We start from the raw sequence: 13,101 nt of genomic DNA, 5'->3' as shown, positions 1-13,101 counted from the left end.
CTCTCTGTACCTGTCTCACTTGTATCCCTACCCGTCCATGCAGACAGTCTATTACTGATCATTATCTGGGACTACCCTTAACTCACTGCCAGATTGTTCTGGAGAGCTGGTAGCTTGGGGCGAAGAAAATCAAACATACCCTTGTATCTTTTTAATGAATCTGACCTTATATCATTCTCATATCTTCTATCTGACTGTCTGATTCTATTTCTTTCTCTTCCTGTTACCTTGTTAAGAAGTGTCACCTCACTGCACCACCTTCCCTGTGTCTTTCATCTTGATCTGATCAGACTACTCTCCTGATGTCTCAAGGTGATCGCCACCTACCTGTCCCCTGTCTGGATTTAGAGTCACTCCTTCTCTTTTGTATAACAAACTTAGTTAATCATTTAAAGGACACTCACAAAGAGTTTCAAAGCCTAATGTCTCCTGACAAGTCATATATTGTGAGATATGGAGGAGTCATTTATATACATATAATAGCAGTTATATACATATTATGACTGCATAATTCTGCAAAACAGAACAAAAAGATGCATTGCCTTTATTTGACACAATATGTTAACTAAGCAGTTAATTCTAAGTAACACTGCATTGAATTAACAATGAAATTATACTTGGCTACATGGCAAATCTTTGGTTTGACATTTTCTTAAACAGGACGTTTGAAATCACATAAAAAGATGTTTTTTCATAAGATGCTCATAAGATTGTGTTTGAAAACACAATTTTTAAAAACACAAACATACAAACTTAGAAATCAAAGCAAACTATATTATAGTTATTACAATAGTTATACTTTGACAAGACTGGCTTGTATGGCCTCTGTAAGCACTGTTAGTGATTGTCTATTGGCAGACGTTCATCACAAGAAATAAAAGAAAAAGAAGATTAGTATAAACCATGAAACTAGCTTTTGTTCTTCCAGACAAAGAAAAACGTGTTTCTACATTTTGTCTTATGTGCTGCCTTGCAACTTGTCTTTACTTTACCACTGATTCGGATTCACATACAGCAGGTGGTTGCTCTATCTGTGAAAAACTGGGTGGTTTGTGGGTTTTATTGGCTGCCAGTCTCTACTGATCTAAGTTTGCAGACATGAAAGGCCGCAGAAGTGAGAAAGTGTTGGGTGCAAGAGAAGGAAGGATAAGAAGGTAATTCCCAGCCATGATTCAGTGTTTGATATTTGACCCACCGCTCTGATCGATAGCTTGTGTGAAAGCAGCCTGTGTGTCTGGCTGGCTGTCGACAACTACTTCTTAAAAGTTCACTATCAGACGATCTGTAATGGGTTGGAAGTAGAGCCAGTAGCATTGGCTTTGGCACATACAGTAGCACTACGCTGTATCTCTGTCTCTGTGCACATGTGGCTCCACTGGAACAATTGGGATGCAGTTTGTCTTTATATAACACCAGTCACATATTTGAGGGCAAGACGATATTTTGCTCTCAGTTTGAATGTCTGACATGGCAACGTCTGAGCCAAAAGCTTCCATCTGCTCTGGCTGCTGTGAATTTTAGTTGTATTTTATCAGTCTCTATTGTTGCATTTCTCATGTCTAAAACAAGAAAACCTCCAGTTTCCTGAAGCATCATACTGTTTTTTCAGTAGAAATGTGTTTCTTTCTGTAACCCAGCTGAGTTATGAGTAGTTACAGGCTGTTGCCATGGTGAACTGGTCAATATTTACACATATATAGTAATTTATACAAAGGTTGCAGTAGATTCCATAGGGGGCTATGTAATATCACCTTTTGGTCACAGTCTGTTTTGCACTATCGCATAAAACATCACGCATTTGCTTTCTCATTAAACACACAAAATAATGATAAACTGAAAATAATCAAATTAATTAGGGGCACGGCTAAATTAACATCTGTTACACTGAGCATGTGTCTAGAAAAAGTTAATAAGCAAATGGAAACACATTTTGTAAAATGAATACAGTGAAGGCTCGGTATAATGAGACAAATAACTCATTTAGTGCCATGTTTCTTGACCTTTTGCTGTACAACCCCTTGAAATTAAGCAATTTTTTAGAAGCCTGATGAAACTAATATTTCCACCCTCATGTAGGAAAAAATGGTGCTGAAGCATGACATAGCTTTTTTTAGAAGGTTCAACAGTTTGATGACGATTTTCACAAGTTAAGTGTCAGGGTTTTTAAACTGAGCGACATGTTAGCAGTGACCCAACAACATTTCTGGAAGAACTACTTCATACCTTCATAACAGGTGGATGTAATTCCAACAATGCGCCACAAACACTGTGCACCTACTAGTTTTAGTAAAAATAATCCATCTTTATCAGATTTCATCACTTTCATCACTAATAAAATCCTGTTTCATATTATTTTCTATGTTCCTACCAGTGTGATTTATGAAAACCTCTGCTGAAAAACTTTTTGTTGGTTGTGTATCTGACATCATTAAGCCTGCCTGAACCTGATGTGCCATGAGATAAATGGTTAACAAGCCATTTTATCTGTGTGTTGCTTCCTTCAGGAAACGGCAGCTTTCTGACTCATTGCCCAACAAAAGGACTCCTAACGCAGGCGGCAATGTCAGGCCTGTCCGAAACAATTTGGGTCACTCTGACCAAAAGAGATAAGAGGGGTCCATCGAGACGCATTGTGGGCCGCAGTGCACAGTTCAACAGACTTGAGAGGAAAAGACGGAGAAAGCAGTGGAGTCAAAAGTAGAAAAAGTTGAAGAAGGGAGAGAGGAACAGAGGGAGTGGATATCAAAGGAGAAAACAGAAACGCTTAAACCTTTGGAGTCTATAGGGGAACGTGTGAGGAGAGAGATGGGAAAAGAAGCACTCAAAGCAGTTTAAGTGAGAGAAACAAATAGCAGAGGAGGGCATATCAAAGAGGTTTAAGTCGAAGACAGAAACTCAGTTAGGTCCAGTCAGGTGTGATAAGTTGACTTCTATTGAATCTCAGAAAAACGGACAGAGACTCAAAATGAACAAGAAGTCCTCAAAGAGTGGCAATGCTTTCCAACAAAGGAAGACAGTGAAATGAAAAGTTGGTTTGAGGATGAAGAGCGGTCATAGAAGTGAAGACATAGATACAATTTGTGTTTAGAGCAACATGTTGCCCTTCTGCAGCTTATGCCTGCAGGAGAAGTAAAGATAATGTTTAGCTGGTGGTATTTTGCTCTCGCTTCCTCTGCTTGTGACTGTGGAAATGAAGAGCACTCTAAAATGCTATCTTTCAGGTCCTGAAGGGTTATATTACACCAAAACACACACACACACACACACACACACACATAAACGCACCTTTGGATTCCAGAGGTAATACCACATGGATAGCCAGCCAGATAAATGTTATTTGTCCTTTGCCCAGCTCTAGTCTGTTTCCTCGGGCATCTACTGCTTTATAGCAGCTCCAATAATGACACACCCCAAAACTAAAGCTATAAAATACTATGCATATGTGTGTGTTGGTGTGTGTAGGGTGTGATATAATTCAACAACAGGAATGGGAGTATGCCTCCACAAAAACAGAAGTCTTTCTGCTCAGAAGAGAAATACCTGTTTAAAACCTCCCACTGCCCCTGTGGCCTGTTTGGGTGTCTGTATATGTGTGTGTGTGTGTGTGTGTGTGTGTGTGTGTGTGTGTGTGTGTGTGTGTGTGTGTGTGTGTGTGTGGTGTGCACGCACCGTCTTTGATGTCAGACTGCAGACATCTTTATCCCCAGACAGCTAAGTGTGATCCAGGTCCTTACACAGGCGCAAATCTGCTCTGTTCTCGCTATTAGAATTAATACCGGTGTCTAACTCGGTGTGTGTGAGGGAGAGAGACTTTTGATGAGATATTTCTCTCTGTCTGTGAGGATTTGGCGCATTTGCATGGAATAGATAGTGGGTTATATCCAAGAAATAGAAGATAAGATGCTTGTGATTTGTATTCAGACATGACTCTTAAAAACCTTTGCATGTTTCACAACAACCTGCCTCGAGCCTCAAACAGGAATGTTAGCCTGCGTCCTGTTTCCTGTACACAAAGCGACAAAGCTGTAGCGTGTTTGGATTGGCAGGCTCGGTACAAGGTGGAGAATGGCTCTTGTCCTTCAGGCACATTATCAAGCTCTCAAAAGAAAATGAATGGGAAAAAATATGCCAATCACATGCAGGAAAGAGAGAGAAAGAAAGACGGAGATTGACAGACACAAATGCAGAAGGAGACAAGCGGAGGCAGAGGTCTTCTTGAATTGCCAACAGACCCTGTCAGTCCCACAGAGCCAAGGATTTGTTAGGCAGAGGCAGACACTGGCTCATACTTTTAATTAGGGGCATCATAAATGAATTCAAATACAGTTGCTCCATGTGTGCTCTCTTTGGCGAGTTGCATGGTGAAGCAGCATTGACTTGTTTGACAGTGTTGGATGAGCTTTATTTTTAGTGAACACTCACAGATTCATGTCCACAGTGGATTAAACGCAACAAGCAAGTGGCCTCTCACTGTAAGACATCCATCTGCAACATTTGGACTCTTGCTCATCAGTTGCAAGCGTGTGTGCAACTTTGAGTTTGTAGTCTCTCACACAGATAAAATCACCTTTTTGAAAAGGAACAACTTAAAAACGTGTACTGAATTTGTACGTGTGTATGTACCGTATACTGTAGTTCAGGATGGGTTCCTATGGCAACTGTCAAAATATAGCAGCAGCTCAATCCATTGTCTTTACTTAAGGAGTAATGTTGGATGAGAAAAAGAAAAGAACACAGAGAGAAAAATACACAGTGGAAATGAAATGAAATTTTGATAAGGAGCAAGAAAAGCATTGTTTCTTTTTTCTCTGATGACAGCGCTAGATTGACACTTTCCTCTCTCCTCATTATTTCATCTTTGTGTGTGTGTCTGTGTAGCCTGCACTGACACAGAGCTTCACAGCCTTGCTGCCAGACTGAAGGACTGGTTCGGAGTTCTCCACCTCGACGCCAACAGGGATCTCAAATCCTCTGACAGCTTTGACTCCACCACTGGACGTGAGTACATCCCCCGTCCCCACCATATGCATGTGTGTGAGTGCGTGTGCAGACTTTTCCTACCGAACAGCCGTCCTTTTTCAGTCCTCATGAGTGCTGGCGGTGATGTTGACCCTCCTCTGTTCTCTGTAATGTCAACACGTCTGAACACATCTCAGCTTTGCCAACCACACACGCACAGCCACTCAAATCTCAGTGTGCTCCTTGAAAAAGATAAAAATGTAAGTGACCTGGACATGTACTGCTCTTTCAAAAAAAAGTGCACCTCAGTGATTTTCTTTCTCTATTTTTGTTGCTGCTTTGTCTCTTTTTCTCCACTAGACTTTGACACAAGCATCTTGCCCATCTGTAAGGACTCACTGGGATGGATGTTCAACAAGTTAGACATGAACTTCGACCTCCTGCTGGACCAATCAGAGCTGAGTGCCATCTACCTGGACAAGTATGAGCTGTGCATGAAACCCCTCTTCAACTCCTGTGACTCCTTCAAGGACGGCAAGCTGTCGAACAACGAGTGGTGTTACTGCTTCCAGAAGCCTGAGGGTGAGGGAGGTTAAGCAACAATGGAGGGTTGAAAGCAGCGATTGCTGGAAATAACTGTATAATATCACCCCATAAAACTGAATGTAGGAAATGTAGCTTAAAAGTGTTTTATTCTCTTAGTTTTGGCCTTTATTACTTTCTGCTAGATTGACAATTTAATATCTAACTTTACTGCAAAAAAATGGGGACAGGCTGACACCTCTAAAGCACAACATGACCAGAGTAGAGGCACTAAAAAGATCTGACAGATCAAACAAATGGCAAATTTCACTCCAATTATTTGAAAAAGTAAACAAAAAACATAAATTATAGTGCCCGGTTTTTGTTGCTTTGTGACTTGAGGGTTTATTGTTGACTTACAATAGCTCCCACACCACACAATGATAAATTATTACAGTTAGGTTTGTTGAGCTCATTTTCAGTTACACCTCTCTTTAAATGGTAAAACTGTGCATCAGTAATGTTCCCAGATGTCACCAATCAACTCAGTGTCAAAAACCTGCAATTATAACTAATAGAAATCAGCAGCAGCAGAAATCAGATGCAGATTGTAAAACAAGGAACATGTCCTGTAAAGGTCATAGTGTAGATTAGAAAATTGTTGGCCATGATGTCAAGTATGCACATGCTGTAATTAATTGGGCTTGAATCAGCGAAATCAAGACTAGACTGTGGTTTTGAAAGGGGATAATGGATTATGGGGGGAGAACAATAGATTCAAGTAAAGACTGAAAATCTCTAGTAGTAACAGGGCCTACTTAAGAAGTATGTTGGTAGAAAGACTCCTGCTAATAACTATTTTGCATGTTCTCTTGTTGTAGGACTGCCTTGCCAAACCGAGAAGAGCAGGATCCAAAATCAGAGTCGAAGGAAGAGCCTCATAGGTCAGTCTGAATGATTGACAGCTGTTAGTCCAATAACCCTGCATGTCCACCTTTGACACTAACAAAGACACACACCACCATGATAAATGTTTTAACTATGCGAAAAGAGGTAGTATTGAGCATTAAAACAGTATACACGCTATAAAACACATGCTGACATTTTAAACACGTGTCATCTGTCCCTGTTCCCGGGCAAGTCATTCCGTGTACCCGCAAAAACAAAAAAAAAAAAACTTGAAAAATGAGCTTTGGCTGGGTCAAATGAAGGTAACAGAAAATAGGTGTGTGTTTGTGGGCGTGTATGGGTTAGTGTGTGTGGGTGTGTTATTGAAAGTGACTGCTTCCCCTTAAGCAGGATGTATGGATGTTGTCCTGCAACCTTCACAGCAGTAATTGATTGTTGATCCCCCTCTGTGAATACACGAGACCTTTGGTTGCAACCACAGGACATGTAAATGTAAGCGTTGCTGAGCAGGGATCAGATTCTACCCTCTAGTTTTGTCCATTTAACATGCCCAGTGCTTCCCTTCTCCTCATATCTTTATCATCCTCTCTTGTCTTCCGATCGTTCTTTCTCCTTTCCCCCCCTCTTCTCTTTGTTTCCAGGCTCTTATATTCCTCGCTGTACTGAGGAGGGCTATTTCAAACCAACCCAGTGTCATGGCAGCACCGGCCAGTGTTGGTGTGTGGACAAATATGGCAATGAGATTGCCGGCTCCAGAAAACAAGGCAACCCCAACTGTGGTAAGACCCAAAGAAACACACACACACACACACAGCCTCAAATCCAGCACAGAAAAACAAGGAGTTTGGTTGTGTTGTTTTTGCCCTTATTGGCTTCCATTTGTCTAGCTGTCTTTCAAAGTTAGTGCTTTGATCCAGGTGGACTGCTGTACATCAGTCTTTCTCTCCCTTTGTAATTTGCTGCACACAAGTGAGACTGCAGAACCTCTCTTTGAAACACACCACTGAAACGTCACAAGTGCAATTTTTATCTTTTCTTTTTGCTCACTATCTGATCCCTGTCTCTCTCTATCTTTACCGGTATCTATGCATCAGGGATCATTTAAGTAATAGATACCATTAGACATGCCTCTGGAGCCAGTGCTTTTCTATCCGTCATATGTTCGATCCTATCTTCCTCTTATATTCCGCTCATGCAGCTTTGATAAAACACCAGTGCCTTGCAATTCCAGTAGGAAAATCTGTTACACTTGTCAGTAGAGAGCAGTGTCAAAGGATTTGTTTAATATGAATGTGCAGCAGTGACTGGCTTGCACCTTGTGGAAGAAAATAAACACCGCTGGCTGTTACTGGCATGCATGAAGATGCATTTAGACAAGGAATATATATAATTAGACACTTTGATATGTCAAAGTCATTGTTAACAAGCCAACATTGAAAATTCAAAGTGAATGTTCAAAAAGCCAATAGGATCACTTTGCTCCAAATCAATGACGGATTTGGATTGTGAGAAAAAAATATAATTAACAAGAAGGAAATCAGGCAGACATACTGATTATCAAACAAACAGCCAACTCACAGTCACAGATTATGGCACACTCCAATGCCAGTCTAGTCCAAAAGCCAGTAATTGCAACTTCCAATATTGATGAGGTGTCTCTCTGGCCACACCACACACACACACACACACACACACACACACACACAGTAGCAGCAGTTCTTTGTCTCTCGTCTAACAAGCTCATCTAACTCTGGCTGAGTTGGCCTCAGGCTGGAGCAGTCTGGACTTTTCCCATTCAGGCCTGCATAGAAACAGGTAGCAATTCTGCAGCTCTGCGCTTTACTGCCTAAACACAAAAACACCGAACAGGTTCTAAAGCTCTAAGTGCTCAACCAGAGTACACTTGTACCCAGGTGTAAATAGGAGGTTTTGAACTGGATTTTTAGGTCCCAGTTTCAAAAATTGCTGGAGGCAGAAACTGAGATAATGACTCCTGTTTGCACTGTAGCTACATAGGCATATCAGTGCCAAAAAAAACATTTGTTTAACATCAAAATGTTTGTGGGTTTAACTTGATGTACCGTAACTGAGTTTACCACTGAGACTCCCGAGTTAGGGTACCTCTTGACTCTTTGTTGTACTGGTTTGACTCAGACTCAGCACTCTCCACGATGAACCTACAGACACGATAGACTCTGTGTTAAGCTGTACCAAAGTAATTAGAATTCATGAATGACTGTACCACATTTCATTGTATACATTTCATTATTTAATCCATCCAAAATCTCTCTTGAGCTGTCTCAGTTAATCATCTCCCAGGTTTTTTACCTCATGAGTCACTGACCACGGGCTAATGAGCCCCCATCACCTGGTACATGAAAGGCAGAATCACACACTTTAAGACTCAGTTGCATCAGAATCTTCCTGTGCTGCATTTTTTTTAACTGTTATTTAATGTTTTCGTTCATCTCCCAACAGACGAGGAGCAGGAGACATCGGGGGACTTCGGCAGCGGCGGTGCAGTCATTCTCCTCGATGACCAGGAGGACGAGCAGTCACAGAGCAGCCGGAGCCGGCAGAAGCAGAGACGGGGCCGGATCCACCCCAGAGGAGCCATCGAGGACGACGAGGATGAGGAAGACGATAAGGATGATGAGATTGGCTACGTTTGGTAGCTCTGCTCCATTTTACTCTGCCATCAGCCGACCAGGAAACGCCGTTAACTCAGCACAGATCTGAAGCCATTCCAATGTCTCCTTCTCCTCCAGTTACCTTGGCAGCAGTCCATCTTTTGGCTCCTGAACTTGATCTCGCAATCCTTGTCTCTTATCCAAATGTCTCTCTTCAGTGAACCTCAACTGACCTCTAGCTTCTTAAGTGTTTCACTCTTTCCTCAGACAGAAAACAGAGAGCTTATTAGATTTCAACAAATGTCAAGACCCTGTTAGAATTCTGCTCAAGCTGTCCACTTTCTGCTTCTATCTTCCCTAAACCTGTAATCGTTAACTTCTTCAACATGGACATTCTGTTTTCTCTATTACTCCCTCTATCTCCCATCCCTCTGTGTCCATGTCAGAGTCTCTGGTCAGTCTGCGAGCCCACATACATTAAGCTGGTATACTGGGTGTAAATATGTTCTTTGCAGGAAGGCCAAATTGCAGATTACCGTTGCTGTTCTTCCATCAGCGATTCATTCTCATGCTCTGTGTCCTACCATTGGGCTCTTTCCAGTGTTAGTCTGGAAATGTCTCCACAAGTCTCTGCCACATTCCCCGGCTCTGAGATGCTCTCTCTCTCTCTCTCTCTCTTTCTCTATCTCTCACTCTCTCTCTCTGTTATTTCATGGAGGATTGTAAATTATTTAATTGTTGATCTTGAATGTCCCAGAAAGCGCAGGAAGCAATGAGATAAATGATGTATTGTCGTTGTTGTTGCATGTTTCTCATCGTGTTTCTGTAAAAGAGAGATTCACCTGGCCAGGTCTAGCTCTATGCATCTCAAACAGAAAGTGATGCCTATTTGGCTGCTACAGTACTTTGTTGCTATGTTGATGCTGTCTAGTGTCTTTTTGGTTCTTCTCCCAATCTCAGGAGGTAGGAAGTTGCATTTCAGAGTGTAGAAAAGTGAACTGCAAGGCCTACAGTCCAAATCTGCAGTGTCTCAGCCAGATATTCTTTTACTAATTGGTCAGTAGGACTGCCGAGGCTGTTTGACAGTGCATGGACACTAGAGGAAGAAGCTGCTCCTGAGCTGGGAGGACATAAGAAGTCCGGCGAGCAGAGAAGAGACTCTGTTCTGCCTCCCAACATTGGATATGTTCAGTGATTTGAAATTGAAATCTTCACCATGTCAACTAAGTGAACTTTTATTTGTAACTTTGAAAATGAAGTAAAGTGGCACTTTGGGTGTCTTTTGAACCTTACAGGTCTGTGTCCATGTGTCTGTTGTTCTCCCGATGCACTATTCTCAGCGCCAACACCTTTTTTTCATAAAGTCACAGTGAAATAAAAACACACTGCTTACTTTGAAACCACAAACCAGCTTTTCTGAGTTTCATGTGCTTTTCTATTTTTTTTCTACAGCTCACATTTCTCTGCAGTAGACCAATAAAAGGCCTCTATCAGTTCTGACCTTTTCCAACCTTGAGAAAGCTGCCTCCTGTAGGACAGCGGCTAATACTCTTACCACTTGGCTTTTGAGAGAGGAGAATCACAAAGCAAGCACTACCCACAGGAACATAAAAGCTTAATGAGTGTTTTTGTAATGGCACTGGCTAATGGGACAGCTGACCTCATTGGCTTGAAGCAGCCCAATCAGCACTTCTAAAACACACTGTATCAACAGTCGAATGCTAAAAGGACAACTAGATCTTCTGGCTTGAGTTTGTCCATTCAGCAGTTCTAGTTTCCATGCTACAAGATAAAAGCTGTAAAGAAAAGAAAAAATTATTCATGCAAGCTAAGCTCACGGGGTAAGGTTGATATAGTCAAATATCACAACCTCCACGTATTTGTGATCACATATAGTTCCATCTTAAAGCTTTAAAATCTTATCGAATACAGACACTCTCTCTTGTCATTGTTTCCTTTTCCCTCTGCCCTCCCATCCACTCTCCCAGAGTGTGCCATCTTCATCTCAGTAAGGAAGATGCGTGGTTGTGTTTTATCCCAGGAGCACTCCGTTCCTCTGTTTCATTTCTCTTTTGGCTGTGTTTTTATGTTTTTTTTATTATCCACAGATGGCTTTTCTCTCAGGTGGATCCTCCCATCGGACTGGGATCTCCATAAAGACCAGTGACAGTCTCTACAAACATGGACGTTAAGTAATTGGTCATTTCAAGAGGAAGTGAATTGATTTAGTTTAGCATTTAATATAAAACACTAAGTTAGTAGTTATTTTTTCTTTTTTCTTACAACCTCTAATGTTGAGAATACTCACATAGCAAAGGGTCAGAACAATATGTAGTAGTTTCAGCGTAAGACTATTTAAATAAAGTACTGCTCTACATCTAACATTGTACATTATGCTCTATGCAGCAGTGTTTGAGTTCATCATAGAAGAGTTACGTGAGGTTGGTTGTTTCTGGGTTCCTTACAGTTCATCGTTTAGCTGTGTGATAATCATTTCATGTTACATCTTATGTTTCTGTATGGTTTATGTGTCACACCACTAGTTGGCATTTACACTTCCATTCTACTTATATAAGAGATACAATGCGCTAATTAGTGACATTTAGAGGTACCATATAGTACTTGATGTATATGAGCCAACCTGGATGTTTCCCACTGTCTTTATGCTAAGCTAAGCTAATTGACTGTTGACTCTATTATCATATTTACCCTAAAGACACGGTAGTGATGTGGACCTGTTCATTTAACTCTGAGTTATAAAGTGAGACAGCATATTTTATTATTTTAAATATAATACTTTGTTGTCTTCTAAACATGGTATGGTGATTTTTAAGGTACATGATACAGGGACTGTGCAAATAGGAAACAGCTTTTGATCAAACCGCTTTCACTCACTTAAATTCAAATCCCATCGCATAAAGCATTAACTTGTACTACATGTTCTTGATTTTGAGACCACTTAAGAACAGGCTGCAAATGGTGAGCTCACAGCTTCATTTTGCATACCAACCATGTACCTGGGCCATGTACCAAGATTGCCACTTTAGTGGGTGAAAAGTCCAAGTGGCTCTCCAAAGTCCTCGGGGTCTAAAGCATTGCTGGTTCGTCCAGGTACTTCTTATTCTAGCTGTGTGATCAAGGACTGATTTAGACCTGCCACCACAAGGGAACGCAATTAACCACCTGACAGAAAAGAAGTCCAACAGTGCTCCGGGGCTGAAGGACGAGATTTGAGGATCACTGGTCTAAAGCCTGACTATGTAATTGGCAGGACATTGTAATAAGTAGGGATCATCTCCCCTTAATCTGTCACAGCCCACCACTTCCACTCGCATTCCCTTTCATGCTTGGCTGCTGCTGCAACAGCCAGCTTGTGGAACCTCTGAACAGATCCGACCCCCTCATGCCCGCCGGTGGAGGTTTTCTTGGATCAGTCGCTCCAGTGTGGTAACCAAAAGCACTATTCCAAATTTGCACATTTAGAAAGAGATGACACTGTTCTTGTTAACTCTCTGCCAGCAAGGTCCCTCTGATAGCCCTAAATTGCTGGGTATAGTCCTCTGCTAAATAAATTAAACAGGAAACAAGTCATACACGGTTCCAATGGCTTCACTCCTGGCAGCAGTGATAAATTAAATTGGTACTTTCAGGTGAGCAGTCAGGCGAGACCAAACCTCATTAAAAGGGGTGTCATATTGAACCCACACCACTAAATGTATTCACCTATTTAGATTTTCTAATTCATTCATTGTTTTTGTTTTTTTTCTCATGTGATTGTTGCTGCTGTGTATTTCAAAGCCAACTCCACCTAGTCCACTAGAAGCTCTAATGCTACCATCACTGTGGGTCCTCTTGAGTGAAATCAATCATTTTTCATGCAAAACAAATGTGACTTGAATTTGTAAACACAGCGTGTGACGCCAGTGCCCTCTGGTGGTTTGATCCCAGCTTTGAGTTGATGGCAAGTTGGCAAGTAGTTTCGAAACAAATACTTCACTATATTTGCAATGTGCCTGTTATTCTGTATCTAGACTATATAATTAAAGTATAAATTCCCCCAAAAATAGAAGTACTGGGTAAA

At 41.3% G+C, this 13,101-nt stretch overlaps 1 protein-coding gene across 3 annotated transcripts in view; it reads left to right on the top strand.

Moving 5' to 3' along the window:
- Nucleotides 1-10,288, top strand: part of spock1 (SPARC (osteonectin), cwcv and kazal like domains proteoglycan 1) — a 79,671-nt gene extending 69,383 nt beyond the window's left edge. For all 3 annotated transcript variants that reach the window (XM_026358671.1, XM_026358674.1, XM_026358673.1), the window contains 5 exons: nt 4,879-4,998; nt 5,320-5,541; nt 6,363-6,425; nt 7,032-7,169; nt 8,869-10,288. In XM_026358671.1, coding sequence (XP_026214456.1) covers nt 4,879-4,998; nt 5,320-5,541; nt 6,363-6,425; nt 7,032-7,169; nt 8,869-9,065 — 740 coding nt within the window. In that variant the 3' untranslated portion in view covers nt 9,066-10,288. The remainder of the gene's footprint in view (nt 1-4,878; nt 4,999-5,319; nt 5,542-6,362; nt 6,426-7,031; nt 7,170-8,868) is intronic.
- Nucleotides 10,289-13,101: the final 2,813 nt, after the last annotated feature.

Source organism: Anabas testudineus, chromosome 10 (genome assembly GCF_900324465.2).
Source record: "Anabas testudineus chromosome 10, fAnaTes1.2, whole genome shotgun sequence".
NCBI classification, from domain to species: Eukaryota; Metazoa; Chordata; class Actinopteri; order Anabantiformes; family Anabantidae; genus Anabas; species Anabas testudineus.
The sequence above is the reverse complement of the archived record's forward strand: the minus strand, read 5'-3'. Positions and strand labels throughout refer to the sequence as shown.